Source organism: Echeneis naucrates, chromosome 10, assembly GCF_900963305.1.
Source record: "Echeneis naucrates chromosome 10, fEcheNa1.1, whole genome shotgun sequence".
NCBI classification, from domain to species: Eukaryota; Metazoa; Chordata; class Actinopteri; order Carangiformes; family Echeneidae; genus Echeneis; species Echeneis naucrates.
The window spans coordinates 5,006,366-5,032,950 of NC_042520.1; the positions used below are offsets into that span (position 1 = coordinate 5,006,366).

General features: G+C 40.8%; 1 protein-coding gene across 1 annotated transcript in view; it reads left to right on the forward strand.

Moving 5' to 3' along the window:
* The first annotated feature begins 4,712 nt into the window (after positions 1 to 4,712).
* The window catches only part of si:dkey-237h12.3 (teneurin-3), a 115,139-nt gene continuing 93,266 nt past the window's right edge, over positions 4,713 to 26,585 (forward strand). Inside the window, exon 1 of the mRNA XM_029512425.1 lies at positions 4,713 to 4,836. Within this exon, the coding sequence (XP_029368285.1) occupies positions 4,719 to 4,836 (118 nt within the window). The 5' untranslated portion in view covers positions 4,713 to 4,718. The remainder of the gene's footprint in view (positions 4,837 to 26,585) is intronic.

Genomic DNA, 26,585 nt, shown 5'->3' on the forward strand with positions numbered 1-26,585 from the left:
TTTACAATCAATTAGGACACAGTCGTGGAAGCTGTTGGCTCTGTGGGTAGGACTTGTGGCATTAGCTGGTATTTCACACGGAAAAATCTCTTTACAAAGCCATAACGTAGAGCAGGGGGGGTCGTAATCAGGGAGGCCTCTGGGTGTGTCCACTTGCACTCGTCTTGGACATTAATCTGCCAATCTGGACGGGTGTGCACAATTTCCCAAAAGTGATGAGACATGAGTGCGATGTCCTGTGGCATCATAAAACAAGTGTGTGGGGGGTAGTATTTAGAGTTGAGTTGAGTGTCAGGGTTTAGGGGAGCGTGTCACTGATTGCATCTCAGTCCATCAGGGGAATGAAATTATATCCTGCAACTCTGACAAAAGGAGGGGCGGGGGGGGGTGGTAAAAAAAAAAAAAAAAAAACCTGAAGAAGCCTGGAAAAGCTGGCAATTTTCATTATCCCTTTATCCTGTACTCTGCCTGCCACTATTTTAGTTTTTGGGGGCATCTCTCAGGGACCGGTGTTATCTACCAGAGCGATAGTACGCTATCCTGGCTTCATTGGAAGGTTTTGATGCTTGATGTGAAACGAAGTAGATCTCATTTGGGGAAAGGAGTCTGATACTCTAGTCTTACAGCTCAGCCAAGAGAGAAATGAAAGTGTAGTGTGTGGTATGTGTAAAGTCTGCTTGTGTGCGTGTGTGTCTGGAGGTAGTGGAAAAATGGCTGGTAATAAACACTTGTGACACTCCCATCCACATTCCACTCTGTTTTTTTTTCTCTCTCTCTTTTCTTTTGCAGATTAGTCACATTCTCTTCTCCCCTTGTCCATATTTAAGAGCGCTGTCTCCAGCAGAGAGGGTATGCTTTGAAATTTCAACATGTCAAGGATTTAACTCCGACACATCTGAACCCATTGCAGAGTGAAATTGTGCCTTGAACGTGCGGCACATGCTGAGTGCTGCGGTCAGAGAGGTTGGCTTATTCAGCCGGGTCATGGGCATTATTGACTGATGGACCCAGAAGAAATGTTACAGTTTGCATTTTGACATAAACATGTCCGATCACTGTTATTTATTTCAAGGGTTGAGTTCACCCACCAAAAAAAAAAAGAAAAACAGAAAAAAAGCATGAAGTATTTTCTCCATTTCACCTGGTTGTTTCTAGTCATGCAGGCTTAGCTTGACACTGGCTAATCCACAGATCTGACCAAAAAAAGCAGTCTTATGAAAGCTGTGGAATGTTTAAAGGAACTGTTTCTTCACAGACAAATTGCTGCAGGTTTTGCAAAGATACATTTCAACTATGGGCACTGTGCACATCTCATTCGCCTCCATTTTCTTTGAATGGAAGCAGAAATCTTTAAACTAATGGACCCATAAATCCATAAGTAAATATTACCATGTGTCCATATTGTCATTTTCAATTAAATATGTCATTTTCCGTCATCATTGCTATTCAGCATGTCTGATGTGACACTGGGTTAACATTTACGTCATGGGTCAAAATTTTAATTCTGTATGAGTTGCCGTTTAAATTAAAAATGAAAGGATGATATGTTGGTGTCAAAAAGTCACGAGGCAGTACGATGTGTGACTTATTGATTTATGTGTCATTTAACCAGCAATTAATAACCATCACGGTCTACTAGGGCTAAAAAGAAAAAATGAAAACCTTTGGCAAAGAAACTGAAGTGTTGGGTGAAACCACACTGGTTTTGTAAATCTGCTTATGCTCGATTTCAAAAATTGTGATACACTGCAGATGAACTTGATTGGAAAGCTAAAATAGGTGGAATGAAAAGAAGTATTCCCTCTTTTCAAGAAGGGAAGTCATGTATGGCAAATGTTCGTAGATGAGGTTTCAGGGATGGGGAGGTAGCAGTGGGGGTGGGGCACTGAGAAGGGGATAAGTGTGTGCTTTTGAAGATGAAGCAGATGGATTAGTGTTATCTGAGCTCCTTGCTTCCTTTCCTCTTCTCTCTTTCTCCAGGTAGAGTGTGTGGAAGGCTGAATGGACTGAAGAAGTGACCGACTGAGGTTGAGAAGCTGGGGAGGGGGAGTCTGGGGGAAATCGGTACAGGAGGAGAATCACAACCAGGGAGGGAAGAGGAGGAGGAGAAAGGAGAGAAATAATCCAGTGCCGAGTGTCTTGGGAGAGCGTCGGTGGCGAAGGGGAGGGAGTTGGATACCCAGCATGCAGGCAGCATGGAACGGGTGAGGGAGCAGCGGCCTTTCTGCTCGCTGTCCAAGAGCCAGAGAGACCGAGAGAGGGACTGCGAGAGAGACAAGGATCGAGAGCGCCGTTACACCGCCTCCTCATCTGACCGGGAGGAAGGAGCCTGCCGCGTACCCACTCAGAAATCTTACAGCTCCAGCGAGACCCTCCAGGCCTTCGACCATGACCCTTCGCGAATGCTGTTTGGAGGCAGAGTCAAGGAGATGGTCCACAAGGAGAGCGCAGAGTACAGCAGGCCAGGTTAGCAAGAGCAAATATTTACCCGTCTGTCCCACAGTAAGCCAGTGTTGAATCTCCATAATATGAGCTAAGAGGAATGTTTATTAAGGCTGGAGACGGCTACATTTCGCTGTAAGTTCCATATTATCAGCGGCTGATGGTGTTTTAAATAAAATAAGGGGCATTTTTAATAAGGAAAAATGTCTCTTTTCATAACTGCATCTTATAGTCAGGAGAGGAGGCAACAACATGGCTGAGATTGCAGTTTGTTGAGACTTTAGTCAAGTCAACAAATGAAATCCTTGTATCTGTGTGTGTTTGCTGATATTTAACAGAGTGAAACTTTGTCAGTAAATGATCATTGGAGGATTTTCTCCTACTTTTTTTTTTTTTTTTTTAACTTTATATGTGCGAGGTCGACAACAAATAACTTTATTGCCAGAATGCTGGACAGTGGTAAACACAATTAAATAATGTCAAAGAAACAACACTGCTGTTTTGTTATCCAAAGCTACGAGAGGAAACTCATCCAGAGGGCCTTTCTGACCTTTTAAAATGTTAATAACCTGCAGGACTATGTTAAAATAATAAGGAAAAATGCACAGTAAATATCTCCGTCCTTTAATTGGCTGCTGGCTGGAAAGTACTTTAATTTCTGTAATTAAAAAGTGTGAGCAGTTCCTTCTATTTTACTGCGCTCCTTTGGCTCATAAGATTGCAATTAGAAAATCTATCCATTACTCCCTTAAATTTTCTTGGTGCTAATTGGTGCTCATTATAGAATTAATGGGATTATGATGAAGTTGTGGGAATAATGCTAGTTTTCTTTACTTCTTTTTCAAATCTGGTCATTTAATATTGATGACTGTTTTTTACATCTCTTACGTCATCGCAGTAAATGTCATGTATAATGTGAGTCATGTAGGAGTGAGACAAAAACCTATTTATTTGCTTTGTGTGTGTGTGTGTGTGTGTGTGAGCGAGAGAGAAAGAGAGAGAGTCCAAGAGAGGGATGTATGGAAATAGCTGCATAATGAGGAAGCCTATTTTCGGCAGCATTTTTAACATTGTCAGACAAATTTTCAGACAAAATACACAACAGTGGGATGAGGCAAAGCATAAATTCCTTTCACCTTGTTACCACCCAAATATATTTTTTCATGTTTTTCTTTCGTGTTGATACGTCTGACCTTGAAACAATAATAATAAAAATAAATAAATAATAATAATAATTCACCAACAACATTACAAAACTCCCAGTTCCTTCTACCTAAATGACTGAATTGTACTTATAAAGTCACTCAATGACATTTACACATAAAGACATTTAAACAAAAAGGAAAGGTTGCAAGATTTTTATTTCAAATGATTTTAGTTTCAGGTTAATAGAAGAAACAAACATGTGACATTGACTGTCAGCAGGACGCTGACTATATAACTGAAAATGTAACATCTACTGCTTAAATAGGTTTTAAATTGAGTAAAACATGAAGCTTCTATCCTTATTAGTTCAGGGACTTCTTAATAAGGTTAACATTAGGTATTTTTGTTTACTGTGACCTATTGCAGAAATAAATATGTTTTGCTGCAGCTTCTTTGAAGGCATGGCCGACTATTATTTTATTTCCAGTCAAGACCAAAAGCGTTAAGTAATTAAAAACGTTGACAACACAAATTTATGGAAATGAGTTATTGTTACACAAGCTCTGTTGGAAATGTTTTGTGAAATCTGTAAATGACATATTCAGGGGTTCAGTGGTCAGGGGGTGTTAGCAGGTTAGTATTTTTCTGTCATTTTTTACACGTGTAGATTAACACAGTAACCTTGATTTCAGCTGATCTCTTGTGGGTTTATCTGTTTAATCAACCTGGGTGATGTAAAAAATCGCATTAAGAGCTGCTCTGTGATTTGAGTTTAGGAAAATGCTTTTGGGCTTCTTGCTAAGTTCATGAGTGTTAAGTAGCCTGGGAGGATGTTTTAAAAGCTTTAATTTAACAACCCCCTCTCCTTCCCCCAGGCTCATGGGTTAAGTGTTTTTTTAAGTAGCCCTGCTCTTGGCCATTAACTGCGTTGTTGCTTGGTTTGTTAACTTTACAACTTCTGTCATTCCACAGGGCAGACATTTTCGTTGAGGCAGCTCGGGATCTGTGAGCCATCGGCTCGCAGAGGCTTGGCGCTTTGCCCTGAAACGGGCCTCTCCCACCCACTCAGCAGCTACTCCAGAGGAGCGATCACTACGGAAAACCATGAACCTGTTTCACCGGAACGTACCATGGCTCTTTGGGGAACGGGGGCAAAGTCTGGGCAGAATTCATGCCTCTCCAGTCGCTCTAACTCAGCGCTCACGCTCACTGACACGGAAATGGACAATAAATCGGACAATGAGATGGGTGAGTGGGGCACACGTTCCTTTCTTTTTATCTCTAAAAAGCTGATTCGTTTGCGGCTCATGCTTTCATTGCTTTTCAAAGCGGGGGAAACCACTAGGTAGGAAAAGCAGCAGTAGGTTGGATTATGGTTGGTGCTGGAGACAAGGCCCTGATTGGTGCAAGAAAGTGGGGACGTGATTGGTGGAGCTGGTATCTGGAGAGGCATTCGCAGCTGCCCCTCTTTGGATCAAAGGCGTTATTCCTTGCCGCATGCGGAAAAAAAAAATTGGCCTTCCGATTGAGTAGTTTGCTAGTCACCTGGTCCTTCTCCACAGGAAGGAGAGGAGTTTGATAAAGTTTCCCCATGGGCTAGCGTATTATCAAAGATAGCTTTGTGTGAGATTTTGCTTAGAAATTCAGCAGTGCTTGACTGGGCATGCACAATGGCTGATTAAATAGGTACAATGGTTTGAAGTGCAAATTTGATCATGCTGGAAACCTGAGATGGAGGATTAAGGTTCTCTGTTTGAAAAAGAGCAATGTATATAAGACAACTGCAGCTCTGCCATGTCATTAAATTCACTTTTATGCTCTCTTGTTGATTTCACTTCCTTACATGGTTAATCTACATTTTCGTAAACTATCAATATTTCCTCTTCTCTGCGTTTGAAATGGAATTCGTCAATGTTTTTCAACAGTACTTCTTTTTTTTTTCTTTTTTTTTTTCAGGCTTTGCTTCAAGTCAGTTCTTTTTTTCATCCTTCATTCAGTTTATCCTATCAACCTCACGTGTTTTAATGTAAATCTTAAAAATTCCCGTCTGACGTTAAGTGCTCTTGACATTGGCCATCATTCATCGCCATCATAGATACATCACCATTATAACGCATCTAATGTAAAGCTCTAATCATTTTAAGAAACCAGTGGTATCAAAAAGTGTCAGGCAGTTAGAAATAATTAGGGATGATTGCGCTTTACTGACAAGAATGAAGGAGAGAGAAGGAAAAAAGTGAAATGTCTTGTGTTCATGTGCTATCAGTTTTTATTCTAAAAACACTGGCTACATTCTGACATTTCAGAGAAGTCATTTTCTTAATGGCAGTATTCATCATAGTGAGCTCGTCTCTGGAGGGGGAGTGAGTAAGTCTGTTACCTTTTTCAAAATGCCATCAGTATTCAAACCCATTTCCACCAGTGTACCTGGCTTTAGTCTAACACACGCTATACATTTATGAGTTAGTAAAAGCTCGCGCTAACCACCGAGGTGCCAGTAAACATAATCCTCACCTCTTTAGCACGCTGCTCCAGTCATATTTGTCTCTGAACATACCAAGCGTGAAACCGTATCACCATTCACTGCTCCATTCTGCAAGGCCAACGCAGAGGGTGCTTTCAATAGCTGCTTTATTGAGCGTCAATTGCACCTGCCCTCCGGTATTTCCACTGCACTTCCACACACACACACACACGTACACACATCACCCTATGCCCCTTTAGCACACCTACTCTGGACTCTCTTCTGGAAACATCGCAGGAAACTGCTGCTGATTGGCTGTCGTTAGTACCGAGTCCCACTGAGACTTTATCCGACTCGCTGTTGTCTCAGATAATAAAATAAGGATTACCTGCTCGACCTGTTGTGTACCAGCTGACGCGCATTTTAATGCTACAGAAAGGAAAAACGTCTTAAATACTAATTTACTGGGGGGAATGATGGTGTGTTTCAATCTAATCTGCTAAAACCTCTCTCTATAGAGATCACCATGTTAATTGTGGTGCAATTAAAAATTCAAATTCTTTTTTTTTTTTTTTTTATGGTTTTTGGAGCTCAAGCTCTTTTCATAATTTACATTTTGAGTTAGAGCAAAGAGAAACGCTGCACCTCTCTCTCCTACATACATCTTTGTAATTTTTTTTTTTTTTTTTGGTCAGGAGACATTGCACCTTTGACTTTCACCATTTAATGAAGCAGCTAAGAGAAATGACCCATCCAAAGGTTTCCATCAACTGAATATGCATGCAGAAGCTCCGACAAGGGGCCGTTCAGCCCCACTTATTCATAAATGAACTCAATATTTCATTCTAATTCGCTCTGTTCTACGGAGTATTCGACATAGACAGGTACCAAAGCCTCAGAACGTTTGCAGAGCGCGGCATCTGCAAATGTTAACTCCCGTGATCCGAGAGAAGGAGGTCTACCTTTTAAAGATGAAGCCAGAGTGGTCATATCTCAGGTCCGTGGCTCTAAATGATCCACCTGGGGGCTACCAATCACAGGCTGAATAAATAGGGGGAGTTTCCTGAAGTGTTGCATTTGCAATTTTGTAGAATATTTTTTTAAAGAGGGAGGAACCAAGCAATAAAAGGGGGTGTCAGCTGACTTCTACTAATTCATCATGCGTCAATTAAGTTAAAAGCAGATGTCTACAGTTTTACTTCTGCTGTGTTAAAATTAATTATAAACGAACGATATATTCAAATCTAAGGGTCATTGCATTGAAGTGGCTGATAACGTAACCGATTATATCAATCATAACAGATTATTTATGACACAACAAGTCAGCAGATTAAAGAAGTGGTAGGATGAAAAGAAAATGAAATCTGTTAAGCAGCTTTCATTGATTTTGCACTTAAAATAATCCCCTGCTGCTGGTAAAATTCCTTGAAAATAGAATTTAGAAAGACCACGTTATATATTTACAGAAGAATACGAGACACCGTACTTCTCCAATAGTATTAACATGCAGCATAGCAGCAACAAAACTACACGTCAATAATTATTATAATACAAATATATTTCTGTTCATACCAATTGTTATGGGTTTAAAAGTACATTTTAAAGGTATTGTGCTCATCAGCAGATCTTTTTTTTTTTTTTTTTTTATGTCTGCCTGCCTACATTCATATACTGATACAAAAAAAAAAAACAAACAAAAAAGAAACCTACCCATGCAAATTATTTATTATCATCGCCTTTATGTGAAAGTGATAGCTTGCCATACACAAACTCCAACACCCACACACACGCATATGTTGCTCACACTTAGAGCACATATGCTCTCTTGGTTTATTGTGTTGCATCAGTGCTGTGACATGTACCAGCTGTAGAGTTGCATCTTCATGTCTGTGGAGAGTATAATTTTTTACTAAGTGGTGCCTAATTTATATGTGTAAAATGTATTAAATATATTAAATTTATTTTATATATATATATATATATATATATATATATATATATATATATATATATATAGAGAGAGAGAGAGAGAGACACCACACACACACACACACACACACACACACACACACCTATGTATATGTATATGTGTGTTTGCACTTGGCAGCTGGAGCGACAGGACTGAGCTGTAACTGCAGGAGATTAGGAGAGAAGACGAAGTGATCCAGCTAAAGCCTCATTCACACAACAACAGTATTATATAGAGTCACAATGTTATGAATTATCTAATACATCTGTATTAGCTGAATATGTGGAAGAATAACCTAATCACCAGTGTTCCATTATAATATTTTCAAAACATCTATTTTATTTTATTTGGAACTTTATGATTTTGTTCATAAAATGAAGGACATTTATCAAATTTATGGAATTATTTTTTCACACATACACACACACACACACACACACACACACACACATGTATATACATATTTATTTAAATTAGGAGTTATAGAAACATGCTGGACAAGCATCGCTGGCAGAAAAACTGCTTTTCAAAAACTTCTTTTAGAGAGAATTACAGAGTCAAAGAATTGGTTTCACACAGTGACCTCTCTCTTTATGCCGTCGTCTTGTCAAGTTGGAGTTTTACATCTCTGGAATCCACCATTATCCTCCCAGTTTCATTTAAAATGGCATGCTTTTAAGTTCCAGACTCTGAAACGGCAGGCGAACTTGTCTTGCTTGTCCGTGCTTCACTGAAATTCTCAGCGCAAACACAGCTAAACGCTAAATTATAAATGAGGACAGAAAACGCTCTCATTTCAAAAATCAAACAAATCACTTTGTAAACAAAGTCAACTATGGGATGCAACTTTTCAACAGGAGTTGCCATTCTCCGGCTAGCTGGCCTCTTCCTGCTCTTTACTGCATTGCATCGCAATGTTTTAATATTAAATCGTAGTTTAGCTTAAATCGATGCTGCATAAATGTTGAAGCATTCATGTATTTGTCTGCATGTAGCCGCCATGTAAAAGTGAACACAAGCATTTTTTCATATGCTCTAATGTTGACTGCACTGACTTCAGAATCAATATTATACCCCTCATAAAACTTGAATGACTGCAGGAAACAGAAACATAGCATGGCCCAGTTGAGTTGTATTCCTAATAGGGTGTGAAAAAGCTTGTACAGACTTGTTAGGTAGTGCAGGTTACAGCACTGCAGAACCTCGCGGCAGCTCTCCTCGGCTGTATAAACCGTCACACGTGGGGTTTATCGTCGGTGGGAGACGCTTGACGCCTGCTGACCTCTGATTGGAAGACAGGGACCTCCGTCACAACGCCTGTCACCCTGTGTAAATCAGAAACACTTGTTCTGCCTTGCACCTTCTGTCCAGAGTAGTTTTTCAGGGAGATATTGAGTCCCTTTGATGTTTTCATGGAGAGAGGCTGCTGTGGATCGACGACTCTCTCTCTCTCTCTCTCTCTCTCTCTCTCTCTCTCTCTCTCTCTCTCTCTCTCTCTTTTTTTTTTTTTTTTTTTATGTCTGTATTGCCGTATTCACATCGACGGCCGTTAACAGCAAGTTCTATCAGAAAATAAATTCCTAATGAATTCCAGATGGGGGAAGACAGAGGTCCACATTGCAATTGTACATATTTTACAGTTCAGTATAGCTCCAACAGTCATTGTGTGAGCAGTGCCAGGAAAAGGTTAATTAAATCAGTGGAGGAGTCACAGCAAAGTGTGCTGTAGCACAGCAAGCACCAAAGGCTTTTTAGGTGGGTGTATGAAAGTGTATCAGACATCCTCTAACATGCATCTCTCTGTGTGCAGGTATTCATGTTCGCTCTCTCTCTCTCTCTCTGCATTGCTTCCTCTCCTTCATTGCACGTGCACACGCGCAGGCGCACACGCTGAGATATCTCACTTTGTTTCTCGCACTTAATCTTGCTGAGATTAGAAAAATCGAGCCAAAGCGCAGACACGCACACGTACACGCACGCACGCACGCACGCGGACGTCACGCTGACGAAGGTGACACGCCATCTGTCAAACTCACGTTTCAGATCTGCGTCTTGTATTGTGACAGTGGAATCAGTGTATTGATTGCAGCAGGCAGAAATCCTCCCTCGCCACTTTCATAATTCAATATGGCACAAGCAGACCACAAAAAAGAATAAATAACATCAGACGTTTTTTCTTTTTCTTTTTTTTTTTTTCGGTCAAAAGGGCTAGCCATCTGTGATGTGTTGTTTTGGTTTTTTTTTTTTTTTAATAAGAAGAAAACTCCAAACCTGGCAAAGGAAACATTTTCATCATTTGTTAATAGGAGCTGAGAAAGTGTCGGAGCTTAATCGCATGTCTCATCAAAAAGAGGAGGCGCACTTTGATTGCCATCATTTATTGTCATCACTTCCCGGCTTGCTGGCGCCAGTTAAGCTCTCACATTGTTAGTGCTTGTGGCTGATGGGGGAGCTTGAATACAGCAGGTAGGTGTCAGCGTGTGTTGTGCTCATCTGCTGTGTGAAAATATTTCTATTTTGGGGGCAGTTTGGAGAGCGCAGAGGAGGTCGGTCACCTCCGTTTCTGTGGAGACCAAAGTTCACTGGCATTCGAAGCTTCTGCAAAGTAAATTGACCACTTATGCGGGAGCTTCGAGTCGCAGCGTTTGTCTTCTGTTTTGGTGTAGACATATTCAGGCAAACACATTAACACAAAAACAGCGCAATGTGAAGAAACTTTCTCCTCACAACATTGCTACCCCCCACAGAGCGAATGATCTGATTAGACTTTGGAGTGTCTTGCTGTATAAATTAGCATCTTAATAAGGCAAAACAGATTTTCTTGACACTAGCAAGTCCCTTGCACCCTCAAAAGACACACTTCTGCTAAAATCAACCATTTGAGCAGAGAGTGAAGCCACTTTCTTTAAGTATTTTTTTGGTATTATACAAAATCGGACAGCTGCTTTCATTACTGATTGAATAGACTTTTTTCAAATTTAATTAATGGGTTCCTCATTTGGTCCATTAAATTTCAGCGAATTGTAAAAAATAAAAAGACGCCCATTATAACTCACCCAGTGATATATCTGTCTCAGCGGTCAACGGTCAGCTTTATTATCTCTGTCTGACTAACTATCTAAAACCTCCAAATAATTGACTGAGGTTATAAAACAGAAAATCCTTGCATTTAAGAAGCCGGAACCTTTTTGCATCAAAAATTGCTTTTACGGTTAATCTCCTCCCGAAATAGTTTCTGATTAATTTTTCCCAAAATGTCCATAGACTCACAAGTGGAGAGCTTGCGTGCGTAAAGTTGACAGAAGTCATTTGATATTTGGGTTAATCTGTTAGGGTTAGTATTACGAAGTTTGCGGAGATGCAGCTGCATGCTGAAAAGCTATTAAACTCTGTCCAGCATCCATTTTCTGACACCTAATCATTAAATATCAACATTTTCCTCTCACACTTAAGTTTCATCCGATTTTGCCAGGCGCCAGTAACAACAATGCCTTAGCCCTCTTGGCTCGGCCTAATCACTGGCGGGTGCCAGACTGTAGGACATGTTATTACGATTAGAAATCACTCCGCAGTTGTCAATTACGAGGGGCCACTATTTACCATCCTCAAGAGAAAATGGCTCATTTCATTTCATCACACTGCTTAATTGAGTGTTTGTATTACCACACGGTTCGGAAATAGTCAGGCAGTCATTTTATACCTTATGAATATCAGAGCAACCAAAACTCATTAGCACGAAGCTCCAGTTGTGTTCTTCGTATTTACATGTATGTGCGGTTTCTTATCAGCCACCGGGGCCTTCGATGGACCACCTTTAATCTCCTAAGGAAAAAAAAAAAAAAAAAAAAGGAAGACAAGATTTCCAGGGAAAGCATCTATTACGCTGATTGCTTGTAAAGTGAATAATCATGAATTATAGCTTGTTTTGTCCCCAAGCTTTGGACAGCCAGGAAACAGAATCTAGGTCTCTTTTCCATTTCATATAGGCTAAAATAGATTTTCTCTCTTTTCCTCAAGCGCTGAAGGAATGTTGTCCCCAGACAAGCGCCAACCCACCAATCTATTTGGTTTCATGTCTTCTTTCTTTTACTCTGTCGTTTCTCTGTCCTATCTTGGGACTAGGGAATATTCTGTTATATCTATTGTCATTGTTCCGCGGCTCTGACCTTTCGCGCTCCTTTGTATTGGATGTTGGAAATCAAAAAGTTGGAAGCCAAGGTGACTCTTCTGTTGTTGTCGGATGTGAATGTAAAAGCATCCCTGTTTTACTTGTCGTTTCTCGTAAGATCATCTCATGTCACGCTTGCTTGTCTTTTCTCTAAACTGCTGGTATAAAAAAGCTGTCTTTTGTCCATTCTGGTCTATCTGTCCTTGAGCTGTTTTGCAAAAAGTGGCCATGAATTGACATTAACGTAAACCTAAACAGTAGAACTACTTAAAGTACTTGATCAATGAGCAGGTATTAAAAGCTGCGGTGGTGTTGAGGAGTGTGCTGGAGAATGAAACAGAAAAAAAAAAACAAAACAAACAAACATCGAAATCAACACTCATCTAAACTCAACTGAACATTAAGAAAATCCAATTAAGTCACCAAGTATGAGTAAAACGTCTGGTTTAATTTTAATTGGCTATTTCTAATTTAGTTTTTTTGACAAACGGAGTTAAGTGCAAATTTTAACTGCGTATTATTACACTTGGATCTTTTCATTCACTGGAAATGTGTTTTGAGTCTGTTATACATATGAATAAATGTTTCATTAAAGGCCCTTAACTTCAGCGGGGATTTCACAGGGTTTTCGTCATGTGAGCGTTTCATCTACCTCAAACAATACCACAAATCAAAAGGTCTCAGCCCTCATTTACTTTCAGTCTATAAAGTAGTCCTAAATATTTGCCCTGCTTTAATAGAATGAAGGGTGTTGATGAACAAAGGGGACCTGCAGGACTCCTACTGTCCTCCTACTATATCGTTGAGTTGCTTTACATCACACACTACAGCAGCTGGAAGGGTAACAGATTTTTTTTGCTCTGTGTTTTGCCATCAGGCTCTTTATAGACAGGATGCAGCCCGAGAGGATGATCTGAAGATATAAAACATCTATGTCCCCGTGCACATTTTTATTCATTTATTTTTCATTAACTACTTCATGTTCTGTTAGATTGAATATTCAAAAATTAAACCAGTAAACCACAGCGCTCTTCTACAGCGACCAATAAAAACAAGTCAAACATATGGATGTATATAGCAAAAAAAAAAAAAATGCAAAACCTTACTTAAATAAAACTTGTATTTTGTAAGCAACATTTCCTGACACACCAACAGTCTGGCAGTATATTTATGCATGTAATTTTTTTGTTTTTCTCTTCATTTTATATTCATTTCAGCTTTATACCATGTCCTGTTCAACCGCGTAAAACACATTTAAAAATATCCATTAAATTAGCATCATAAAAAACAACATAAAATTCACATTTAACAATCTTATTTTCCTGGAAGATTTCTTCACTTGAGTAACTGTGCAGCCATTTCCCAGGTGAATCCGTTTATTGATCAGGTTTTTATCTTATGGTATGTTGTTTTAAAGACATTATGGACAGCGTGCGCCTTTGCTGTGGAGATAAAACTACAATTAAGAGTGGCATAAAAATTGGCTGTAAAATCTGGTCTAGACGCCTTATTGTCGACGTGGGACATTTGTGGCTGAGGCATATTGAGTTGAGTCTGATTCTACCTATATTTGGTATTTTTTTTTTTTTTTTCATGTTTTCTTCAAGTAGTCTAGCAGCAGAAACTGCACACAAACCAGAGAAAAGACAGTAAGTAGGCAGCTGATGATGCGTCCCCGCGGCTCATCCAGGAGATGAGGGCAGGAGGCGGGGTCATCTAACACCTTGTTGGATCACCTCAGGCTCACGGCTTTCTTCGCACGTCACTCCTGCTCCTGTCACTCTTTAGTTATGGGCACTGAACTGTGAGAGAAAGAGCCTAAAATAATCTCACTCACTGATATTTGCATGAAATCTTGGCAGTACTCGCTGGAAGAACGCCATCAAATCACCTTGTAAGCTGTTTAGGTGATGGGATTTTAAACATATAAGCTTTATGTCACTGCCCCCAAAAATTCTAAGTGTGTTATCCGAGCTTAATATAGCTTGTACAACAGTATTCCCTCAGTACAGTGGGTTTTTTTCTGTGGGGGGGGGGGGGGGTAGGCCATTTTTGCTTTTCAGTGGAGGAGTGGACGGGTCTCTGCCAAAGGACACTCTTATGGCTTTATAGAGGGGCTTGAAGGGCTGATTGAAAAGAAGGTGATGGTGCAATGAAATCTAGGGGAACACACATACACACACACACACAATCCAACATGACGCACACTTCCTTTCCTTAAGGTAGAAAGGTCAGTATCCAGAGGAGGAAATGGTGAGCCATTGTGATGATTGATCACATGGCAAGGTCCAGAGAGGACGCAGTGTCACTTTCATTGTCAAACTCATTATACCACTGAAGAAAGCCCCTCCCCCTCCCCCTCCTCCTCCTACTACCCCCCAACATGCTCTTATGTCCTTTCTCCCCCAGCAGTCAGGTGAAGAAAACCTTCCCCTCCATGCCGAGTGTGGTGAATTGAAGTGAAGTGAAATATGCTGAACGCACACAATATTTTTCAGTCGCTACTCCACAGCGCTATAGCGGGGAAGTGCGTAGTTGTGCAACAAGATAGAAGCAGCTGAAGATCCAGAAAAAGAGAAAAGTGCAGCAGTTCTCACTTGCGATATTAACAATATTCGCAATCAACTTGGAGTTGACAGCAAGGAGAAACTTCCAAATCAATTAAAATAGGAGAAAATGGAAGTCATACAGCTAAAGGCAGCTTGAAAGTGGTTTGGAAGGATATTCTGGTCCTGATTAAAAATGAATGGTATCAGAATACATAAAGCTTTCTGGCCGAGGGCCCAGAGCAGAGCATCCTGAAACTGTGGTCACTTCAGAGGCAGAGGAAAGGCATTAGGTATCCAGGCTATGAAGGGATGCTCAAGTAACAGACTGTTCTCAGTTCAATTCATCTAATCACCAATGCAAACCTAAGCACTTTGCAGATATAGATTTGAGGCCAACGATTGATATTGTATACCATGTAAACTGATTCATGCGCAAAGAAAGAAAACACATTCAGGGTCTCTTCTCCGTATCCCGCCTTGATCTAAACGAGCCAGGCCTTTTATCTTGGGTTGAACACAACCCAACACCAACAAACAAAACATGAAACAGAATCCTTAATTTAGTTGACAAAATCTTATTTTCCTTCAAAATGCACTTCTCGATGTTACGATCCCGGCCCTGGAATAGCCATGATGGTGGTTTGCATAATGAAATTACTGCTGGAGCAGTATGGGCCTGACATATTTTTTTACTCTGCTCATCTTGCTTTACATTAGCCATTTGTGATTTGAGAATACGCAATTGGATTAGAGCTGATTTGAAAGGCCAACTGTAATGTAAACATTTTTAGGTGAAATAAAACTCACTTTAATCACAAATCGCATTACTGTTTCAGCGATAAACCTAATTTTAGAGATTACTTTCAGTTCCTCGGGCTTTGTCATCTCCAGAGCATAATGAATACTGGATAAAGAAAGTATTCAACGAAGAGAAATAACCCGTCTTTTGCTAGTAAGTACATAATCTGGGGTCATAAAAAGGCAATGATCTGTTGGATCCCAACTCACAGACACTTTTTGTTTTGGATTGTTTTGCCTCTGCGGTATTGATCCTGCCTAAAGGCTTCCAAGAAAGGTGAGGGCTATCTCTGCCAAGAGTCGAGGTCACTCAGATAAATTGGCCAGGTTGGCTTTTAGCAGCTCCAGGGTCAAAGCCCATTCATCTTATTAGGCCACGTATCCTTTTAGAGGCCTCAGCAGTAGGATTAGACAATAGAGCAGCAACAGGGCATTAGATGACAGACCACTTGGCAAATAGGTTAGAGCAGTTTCCACCTCTTGTCTTTTATCTACATCACCCGAAGGAGCTGTCTACTGAGTTTTGCATGGCAGCTCTAAAGGTTGAAGCGCCTCGGAAAGGGAGATTCATAATACGCGATAAAACGCTGTGTGATTGTGTGAAGAATGCCTTTCCGAAGTGAACAGAGCAAAAGAGTATAGTAAACCATTACCAATCCCACTGTTGTTAAAGGCAATATGTCATTGTGTTTTCAGCCTGAAATTTCTTCATTCATTCATGTTCTATATCGCTTATCTGTCAGGGCTGCAGGGATGATTGAGCCCATTCCAGTTTACGTTCTGGGTGAGGGCGGGTACATCCTGGACGATGCCAGTTTGTGGAAGGGCCGATGCAGAGACAAACAAACATTCACTCCCACATTCATCCCTATTTTGCAATTTAGAGTAACCAATTAACCTCAATGTGCACGTCTTTGGGTTAAAAAAAGGCACCTTATAGAACAATTAAGAATTGTAAAGTGTTAATGGCACATATGTTTTTCTGTTTGTTCAGACTTCTTTATTTTAAAAGTTGCTTATGCATTTCTCATCAGATTTATTTATTTATTTATTTTTTTACATTTATACAGCTTTGTCTGTGTATTTCTCCTCAGGGTGGTTATAGTTCAAAACAAATTTGTTCGGAAAACAAAATAAATATGTCTTAAAAAAAAAAAAAACAACAACATTGAAACAAATGAAGTAACCTCACACATGGCTCACAACAAACAACACACAGCAGAGGAAGCACATTGTTATATAAAATCTGCTGTACATCCAACCGTGATTGGCCCATCGTCGTCCACCGTTAAAGCATGGGCACGATTACCGAGCTCTCTACCAAAAGATACTCTTCGGGAATAAGCAAAATAAAATTCAAATGTCTTCTTTTGTACAAACCCAGAGTACAAAAAAAAAAAAAAAAAAAAGTGGTGACTTATTAACTCTTTGGTGTTTTTGTTAGGAAAAAAATTGACCTGATTGACACACTCGGTGGATTTCCATCCAGAATGAGCAGGACTTCTGCGACTTTTGAGCCGATGCCTCACTCATCTCGTCTGTATCATCTGGTATAAAGTGATCAGACAGGCCAGCTGGACAAACACGAGCTTGCTGCTTACGGTTTGCTCATGTCACATTACACAATATTTTTAAGTGTTGAGTCTCACTCGTTTGCTGTTGTTTGGAACCACCCACCTGCTAAATTTTGCCGTTGCAGATTTTAATAGCCATGCGAGGCAGTGTCACTTGTTTTGAAGACAATGAACCTTGAAATGTGGGTGATTGCTCCCATTGGATTTAAGAAATTGCTATTTCACTCAGGAAAATGTTTAATCAAGTGGAGTCACATTGCAACAACGAGGAAGTATTACTGTATTATTTCTGCTTGTATGAAATGACCAAAAATGCACCATGACAACATGCGTCAAAATAGACACATTGGTACTGTCCTCAGTTGTTTATGTAAAGTTGCTCACTGACCCATTGTCCAACCCCCCCCCCCCCTTACACCCCACCCAATAATGGCTACAACTGCAGGCGTAAATCTTTCTATCATTACTGCCCCGCAGCCTTGTACATCTGGTTTATTGAATACGTTGTTGAGGAAACCCAAACGTAGTGTCAAGATGACACACACACATAGAATCCTCCAGTAATTGGATGTCCACCCCGCGCCCCCGCTTTGCTCCCACCCCAACCGTCCTCCTCCACTACTGCTACCGTTGAGACAGTGACATTTTTCACTACAAGGGTGTTACTGTGAAATCTCTTTTTCTATTAGCAGATGGAGTGGTAAGGGGTAATTCCAAATGAATAATAAGATGGTGACGATTAAAGAATTCTTTTTTTGGCAAATAGTTGGAAAATCATTCTTCTACTAAACTAGTTTTCCAGGAAAAAAGAGACTCCTAGCCGAACGCGGATTGTTGATTTTCTTGAATTCATTAACCGTCCTCAGGCATAAAGATCCACTTATAATGGTGCTAACCACCTGTCCGCTGCCCACTTTGACTTCTTTCCAAAGAGCAGTGGTTTCGTTTGTTTGCTACTTTGTTTTTGTCATTGTTTTCCTTTTTATACAGCCTTCCAGTGGAGCTGCATTTTTTTTTTGTTTTTTTTATCAGATCACTTTAAGACACACTGAGGGACAGCCCGTCTTCTCTGAGTTTGCTCTTGAAAGAAGTATGAGGATGACATTTGGGACTTCATTAAAACAGCTTGAGAGAGAATTTTTCTTCCACCCTCTGCTGCATGACACAGTATATTTACCCTGGCGAAAGAATATTACTCACAAATAATCCACCGCCGCATTCTGCCTCGTGCAGAAGCCATTTTGCATCTTAGATAACGTGGTGGCTACGTGACTGATGAGTTGCCCTGAAACATATTAAATCATCTTGTCATCCTGTCGGGGGTTATCATTTTTCCGTAGGACACAACATTCTCTGTCATTTAATGTTTTAAGCGATGTTCCACGGTTAGATTACTCTGAAATATTCTTCTGCGATTGCAGTGAGGGATTTGATGAGGCCCTTTGTGGTCAGGACTAAATGGGAAAATGGTTTGTACACCAATTCATACAAGGCACAACTTATTGGTTTTCTTTCTCCTTTTTTTTTTTTTTTTGGGATACACAAGAATATTTTGGAGAGGTTGTCAGTTGCTTAGCTTTTTACACGGTGAGATAAAAAGAATATTGACGCACCGTTGTATGCTTAGGTAATGTATCAGCTCTCTCCACTCGTCGGGAAGGAAGTGGCTGTGCATCCGACGTGCTCACTTCTCAACACACTTGCGGGCTCAGAGGTATCTAAGAGCCAAATGAAAGTACAATATTAGCTTGAAAATTGAACATTATGCTAATACGTCCTTGGTGGCAACTTCACTTGCACAGGTGAAGAGAGCTCTCAGATTATTTACTCTGAATTATACTTCATGAACAACATTCATTTCACCACTGGCTGCCTACCAGGGTGGGCCATATTCTCTCCATCATTTAGTTTGTAGATGTTAGCGTTACATGCACCAGGTGCTGGCTGACAACTAAATGAGTAATGTGTCCGGTAGAGGGGAAACTCAGTCAGGGGAAGCCCATTCCCTGGACTCTCCATTAATATCACAGTCCACTCTTTCAGGGGATACTGCTGACATTTTGCTCTCTGTGTAATAGAGACCTAACCTTTAAGCACTGTAAAGAAGAAGTCATTTTTCATAATCCTCTGTCCATTTTGGTGAATTCCCCAACTACTGCCTTCAATGCAACTGTCCTCGTTTCCCTCCTATTGTTTTATATTTAGTTATTTCCTTTTTAGGGATTTGCATCAGTCATCATTTATTTGTCGGACTACATGAGCTGAAACTGCAGGTCGCTCTCACTTTCCCAAAAAATGCACCACCTACTGCTGAAGTGAGTGTAATTAATGAGGAAGATTTTACAGTGCAAGCCGGGCCATAGTTGATGACTTGAATGAGTGATCAGAGTGCACATTATGTTGTGTCCAAGTCTGCCTTAATTCCTTAAATCCAGACTCGTGTGTTAAGCCGACATAAGAAAAACTGCCAGATCCCTTGTGTCCTTCTTGAAGCCAAGTGGGCTGAAGGAAAGTCATTGTTAAAGCAGCTGGTAATGATGATTAGCCACAATCTGGGGGATCGACTGCACATCGGTCAAATGAGTCGACATCCTCAAAGGGTGAGATGGTCCACTGTCCCAGCCACGCATACTGAGCAGATTGATTGTGTTTCCTGCTGAGATTTAGGGGAAATCTTTGATGTGTGCCTGGTAATAATGTGGACATTGCCATGAAATAGAAAGCAAATGTTTCAGAGTTCAAGCGCTGGAGATTTTTTAACATATTTCGATAAAAATCTCAACGTAAAGAACAATTTAGCCTGGTGACACAGCGCAGAGCTATAAATACAATACGCACACTGATAGCGTATCATTTCCTATCTGACGAGCAGCCGGCCTCTATCTTTACATCACAGAACTCTTTTAAAAGTTCTCGGCCCATTTCACACTACAAGAGGAGTGCACATTTTCCTAATGTCACAAAAAGCAATTATAATAATGATACCTCCTTGTCTTTGTGAGGGTTCAGTCTGTGTCCCTAACCCTCGAATATAAAACAAAAATGGATGACAGCACGCTGCAATCTGTCACTGAATCAGCCACTGTAATAACAAATAATAAAACTTTATTTTTTTTTTTTGGAGGGGGGGGGGGGGGACTTTATTGTTTCAAACATTAGCATGCAACTGCCATTAGATACTGGGGAGCTGCTGATGGGGGGAAATTTTGTCAGTGCATTACTTTCACAGTGGCTACATGTGATCATAATGTGGTAATTGAATAGCTCATTTATTTCACTTATGACTAACTGGAGGAGCTGGAATTAATTTTGCATGAAAACTTACCTTTGACATGATTGATGCTCTGCACAAAGGTTTCAGGTGTGGCTTTGGTGCATTAGGATAAGGGGAAACTTAGTGTGAGCAGTCACTCCGCACAAAAATCTTTCATTTCAGTAACTGAACAATATTGTGCAAAGTGGGATTTGTGTAATTAAAGCCCATTCTAAAAGATTTCACTGACAGAAGTGCCCACCGGCACCAAGCTTGGAAATATTCCACTCATTTACTCTGACTTTACTGGAAATAGCATTTATTATAGAAACAATGATAGAATCCAGTAAATCAGGGAAAAGTATAGGGTGTAGTGTTGCCATCAATAATAGATTGGAAACAAGTCGGCACTGATGGAACCTGAGGCCTTTCCTTTGTGGAGGTCTTAGTGCCGTAGCGGTGCATGTGAATAATGCATAGTCCCAGATAGACTCCAGCTCCCTCTCTAGCCCTTCCACTCCCCAACTGCCTGACTTGCTGGCCGGGGCGCCACTTTTCGCCAGCAGTGATTGGCTGTGCCTTGAGGGCAGTGAAGGAGATGGGAAATCACCTGCCCTATTTAGCCATGCTGGGCTCGCTCCCTCGGCTTCCCACTGTTCAGACCTTTGTGTCTGCTGCTGGCACTCGACATTAGGACCTCTGGTTAACTTTACCCGGGAATGCAGCGGCACAGAGCTGTCATTTGGATACTTATTATCACCCCATACTTTTTTTGAAAGGTAAATCTGCTGCACAGCTGCACTCCTGAGGTTCTTTTTCTATTTTTTACCCCTTTTCTTTTTCCCCGAAGGAGCAGTCATTGTGATTGGCAGTGATGCAGTGTCGCAGCTCAGCCACAATCGCAGTTGTAGCTTCTGTCTCTTCGTCGGTGCTGCACACCCTGATTCCCCCCCCCCCCCCCCCCCAACCATCCCTCTCTTCAATGTCTTTCTTTTTTTATTTTTCCAGTTCTCTTTCACAAACTGACGTATGGTGCCTGTGTGGGAAGCATGGGGTGCATTCTCAATGATCCATCCTTGAGAACCAAGGGGGCACTCGGCGTCCTCTCACCCAGGGGTCTCGGTGGGGAGTCCACTGAAGCTGGGCACCCAGTCCAGCCCCCCATGGAGCGAGAGCCGGGCCGCGGCACCACATAATCCATATTCTAAAGGCCAGCTGGACTGAGACCATGAAGCACAAGGAGAGCAAAGAGACCTACCACCCCCGCCCACATCCCACTCCGCAGTAACTGAGTACCTCAGACAGCTTTGGCATGTCAAAACTGAAACTGGGTTGAATAGCCGTCATTTAGAAACAGCTTTTTGGTGAAAACAAGACTCCGGTTTCCCCCTTTTGCTCGAGAATTAAGCATATTATGTGAAGACGATCCTGGCCTGTTTCCCATATTGTTTACTCGGGTGAAATTTACTGCAGTGTCTTTGCCAGCACGATACCATTTTTTCCCCCCCCTTCTTCTCCTGCTCTCTTTGTTTGTACACGGCGCCGTAGTAAAAATGAGCTCCTTGGCTGTTGGTGGTTCTGTATCCAGGGCAGCTTTTAGGGTAATCCTGCTTTGACAGTCGATGGAAAATGGCGACGAGTGACTGTCAAAAGACAGGTATTTCAGCAGATTGGTGTTTATTCCCTGAACAGACTGAATCCAAGCCCACAGCCTTTTTAGCGGCCGCTGCTTACTCTTCCAGCCCCAATTATTGTGTTCCTAACAAGCCGCCTGTACACATTCGTCCATTACGAAAACCATATACAAATATTGTATTGTACTCTAGCTCTGTTGGAGGGTATCATTAAAAATAACTAAATGAACATTCGTTTTGCAATAAAAAAAAAGCATTAGCTTTGCCACGTGACTGCGCCTCGTTTTAATTCTTCCACCTCACCGAGGAACGTCCGGTGGGAATCATAATGAGGCCGTTCGTTATTCCCAGAAGAATAGAAATCGACACCATCTCCAAGGTGTTTTAAAGTGACTAATGTAGAAAGGTTTCCATCTTAAAATAGCATGTCCCACGCCGGGCCTCCAATACTGTTTCTTCAGGACGGATGATGAATATAATAATTTGGGCCACATGAATTTGACTCAAGCTGAACAGAACTGGGGCACTCCTGGATTACAAGGACCGCAGTCCAAACTTGTAACATATTTCCCCACTTGAGCCTACAGGCGTGACCAAGCTCTTTGAGTCAATGTGTGGTTGCACTGGGAAAATGTCAAAGAAGCACTCCCTTGTTCTCGAGCCCGGAGGCATCACTTTTGATGTCCACCTTCAAAGGAGTCTTATCAGTCCTTTGCTGTTTTAGTGTTTGCTCATTAATGAAAGCAGAGTACTACACACGATGAATTACATGAGAAATGATAAATTCAAATAAAATGGCCAATTGATTTGACATATAGATATTATGGACTGTGGCACTGTATGACTCATTAGATAAGAAGTATTTTCCACACCTTAACATGTGTATCTTTTTTGTTTTTGTGTGTTTAAATATTTGAAAACTAAGACAAATAAATTGATACTAGTTGGGTTGAGAGAATCGTATCAGGAATTAGATGTAGTTTAATTTCTGGCAAAGTCTACTGTATTTTTTTTTTTTTTTACGTGCGTGCACACGATTCATGTGATTGTTATTTTATAATTTTATCTTCACCTTTACACAGAAAGTGAAATAGATATCAATTTAGTTGGCAATATATTGGCATTAGATGGCTTTTTCGACTTGCACATTGCCACTGATGTGAGAGAGCACTATTATTTGGTGATTTAGTTGAGAGAACAGACACTTTCATTTTCTCATCAGCATATCTGCTGATACAATCAGCGCAGATATTTAACAATCCATTGATCCTCTCTCTAGTTAAAGTGGCACTCCAGGTTATACACATGAAAATCTGTATCTGATGCTGTGTTTGGCTTGTAAAAAATAAAAAATAAGAAATGACTGTGACAACATTGTTAGCGTTCCCTTGTTTTGGGTTTGACCTTCTTCTTTTCAAACCTAACATTTGTAAAAGGAAGTCAGTGTTAATAACCGGCGGCGAGGGGTTCAGAGGGCCGGAGGGTCTGATAAAGGGCGCTAGACTGCAGGGAGCAGAACTCAGCATCTTGGCCTTTGTAATTTTGAGTTTTGACCGATATTATTTCAACGTTATCCAAAAAATATGAAAATTTATTGGACCCATGGGGGGGTGGGGGGGGATCCCTCTTCCTCTACAGTTAATGTCACAACAAAGCATCGCTCTCGTGTATGCTCCTCGCTCAACCCATCCTGACGCCCCACCCAACTTTGCAGGATTTGAATCAGCTAACAATTAGCCATGCATAGACTGTTGTTATGATAGCTCAGTTTGCTCTACATTTAGGTGTGTAAAACACAAAAAAATACTCAAAAAAAGAACTGGATCCCTGGAGGTGAAGTTAGCAGCAGGCTCGCTCCACTAAAGTTGCCGAATATTTTTTATCTTTATACATTTTTTCTTAAAGTTGATTTATACTTTAAGGTCAGTGTCTTTAGCATTAATCTGATGAGCTTTCTTCTCAGAACCTTTAGTTCAGCGAAGGCTGGATAGCTTTATGAATCACCAAGTAAGGGCAGACTGTGATGAATGTGCACAGCAGTGCTGTATCTGTCACAAAGAAGCAAAAGCCTAATCTGTTTTTTTCAGGGCAAAAGAAGTAATGAGTGTGCAAGTAGCTGATATTCTATTAATTCATTAGTGCATTTACAAAATTCAGTTGAGACACTATCACGGAATCACACATTTCCCATTATTACATTGTTGTATTTAAAAAGAACCGCCTGTCAGAGGGACATTAGGCAACTGGTAAATGGTGTTTTCATGACCCCTCATTTATGCTACACTCCAAAAAAACAAGAAAATAAAGGAAAAAAAACATTTCTTATCAGAAGCTAACGAGAATACAGCCATTTTAGTTCACTGAGGACTTTTATTTATTTATTTTTTTAGAAAATGAAAATAATGCTCTTTTGATTTCGATCCCATCCTTCTTTATAGGACAGTTCAATCCCTTGCCATCTCGTGAAAATTCTGGAAAAAATAAAATAAACAAACAACACTGACAACCTAAGCAGCAAGGTGAGATCAAAACAAAGAAGAGATAGATTTAGTCCTCATCCTCACGTTGACAGAGGCAGTGCGATATAACAGGTTAACCGTTGGTGCTCTCATTGTACTGATGTTTTGAACGGCTGTGATCAAAACATCAATGCGTTTGATAGCAATGTTTTGATGGCAAATGACCAGTTCAGTTCATGAATTCATATGTGGCTGTTTCTGTTGGTTTGATAGATGCTACATTTTCATGAATGTTCAAATATATAAGACAAGGAAAAAGGATGTGCAGCATGTATTTTAGCAAAACTAAGATAAAGCACCTGAATGTGATAAATCAAATGTTGTCAAACTGAAGTGGAGCCATTTAAAAGTGCCACTTAAGAGCCTGGATGCAGTAACTCAGTGACACTCTCATGAATTCACATCAAGGTTTTATGTCAAAGCCTGCCACCTTGCTCGATAATCTTTTGTGGATACCATTCTAGATTTTGCTGTCTTAAAGGAAGTAGCCCACCTCGCCCTCCCTCGTTCCCTCCCTCCTCTCCTCTCCTCTCCTCTCCTCTTGTCTCCTCTCTTCTCTTCTCCCGCTACTTCTTTTGAGGGCTAAACACACACGCAAAGCTCCTCAGCCTATCATCTGTGACCGCCGCTACAGCCAGACAGTGTAACACGATCCATGATAGAGTGGTGCAAATCGCCCAGCGCTTTCGTCTACCATCTCACACAAGGAGGGGGGAGAAGCCCGTGAGATAGGTTGAGTTGAAAAAAAAAAAAAAAAGAAAAAAGCAGGAGGAGGAGGTGAAGAGCCGGTGAATAGTGCTGCAGCGGTAGCTGGCAAGTAGAACGATGCTGGTGTGACTTTCCGGTCCACTGGGTTTTAACCCTTTTGACATCGCTTGAGTGCCATCCATGTGTCAGTGCGATAGTGTTCTCGCGCAGTCTGTGCCTCGTGTAGCAGCCGTGGAATAAGGAGGAGATCTGGAGTGTTTGTAAATCCAATACGAATCAGCATCGCAGCCCAAGAAGTGGACCTTGATACAGTCAAGCCTCAGTGGGGGAATTGCTACAAGCATTTCTTTAAGGTACAGACACCAACTTCTTTGTAATCCTTTTGTATAATCAGCATAAAAAAATTGAATCCAAAATTCTATCCTGTTTCAGATTTTTCTGCATTGTACTCGTGTCATTTTCATGCAGGACGTCAGCGCAGGATAATCAGTTAGTTAGAACATCTGCACCTGTCAACAACTTGGATGTGGTGAAATAATGTTTAATGCATTATAGGGGCTGTGTACCAGCAGCTCCTCTGTCAGACTGGGCCTCATTGTTACTGCAGGAATCTACAGTGTATTGTGTTCCTCTCAATCCCCCAGTGGATTTATTTTTTTTTTTTCTTTGTTTTATGAGGGGGCGGTGTGTGTTGTGTTTAAAATGGTGCTGCAGACCAACACGTGTAAATTGATAATACAAAATCTCACACTTGCTCGCAATCTTTGTCCACAGGCTTGGAAATCTTTACAACTGAAAGCACATTTTAGACATCCTCGGGAGTCAACTCGACTTCGGGTCACCTAAAAAACATTTTCAATGAGGTGTTTCACGGTGCAGTTCATTGCTATTTTCACATGTGCACACACAGTATGATGATTATAGTTTCTCTCATATTATCAGAAGCACTTCTTGATTATGTGGAACAAATGGAGGAAAGGGATTTTAATATTGTATGAAATACGGGGTTAGAGTATATTGCCTTGAGCTTTTTAAACTGCATCAGAGCAATTGGATATTATACTGGTATTTCGTGGCTCATACTGCAAATAGAAACTGCTGCTGCTTTTTCTCACAAGTCCATGCACATTCAATATTTAACATGACATCCATGAAGTATAATGACTAATGCATGCAAACAGGGTAACCTAGGTGTTGCTTTTGGGTGTTGACTTGCCTTTGATTAATCATTTCGGGTTGACGTAATGGCCTCTTAGACAGAGATGGATTGAAGTGCTTAGCAGACCAATAGCCACAAAGACAAAGAGTAATTGGTGTGTAGTGAGTGTTGGCCGATGTAAGCATAGCAGATGCATCAACAG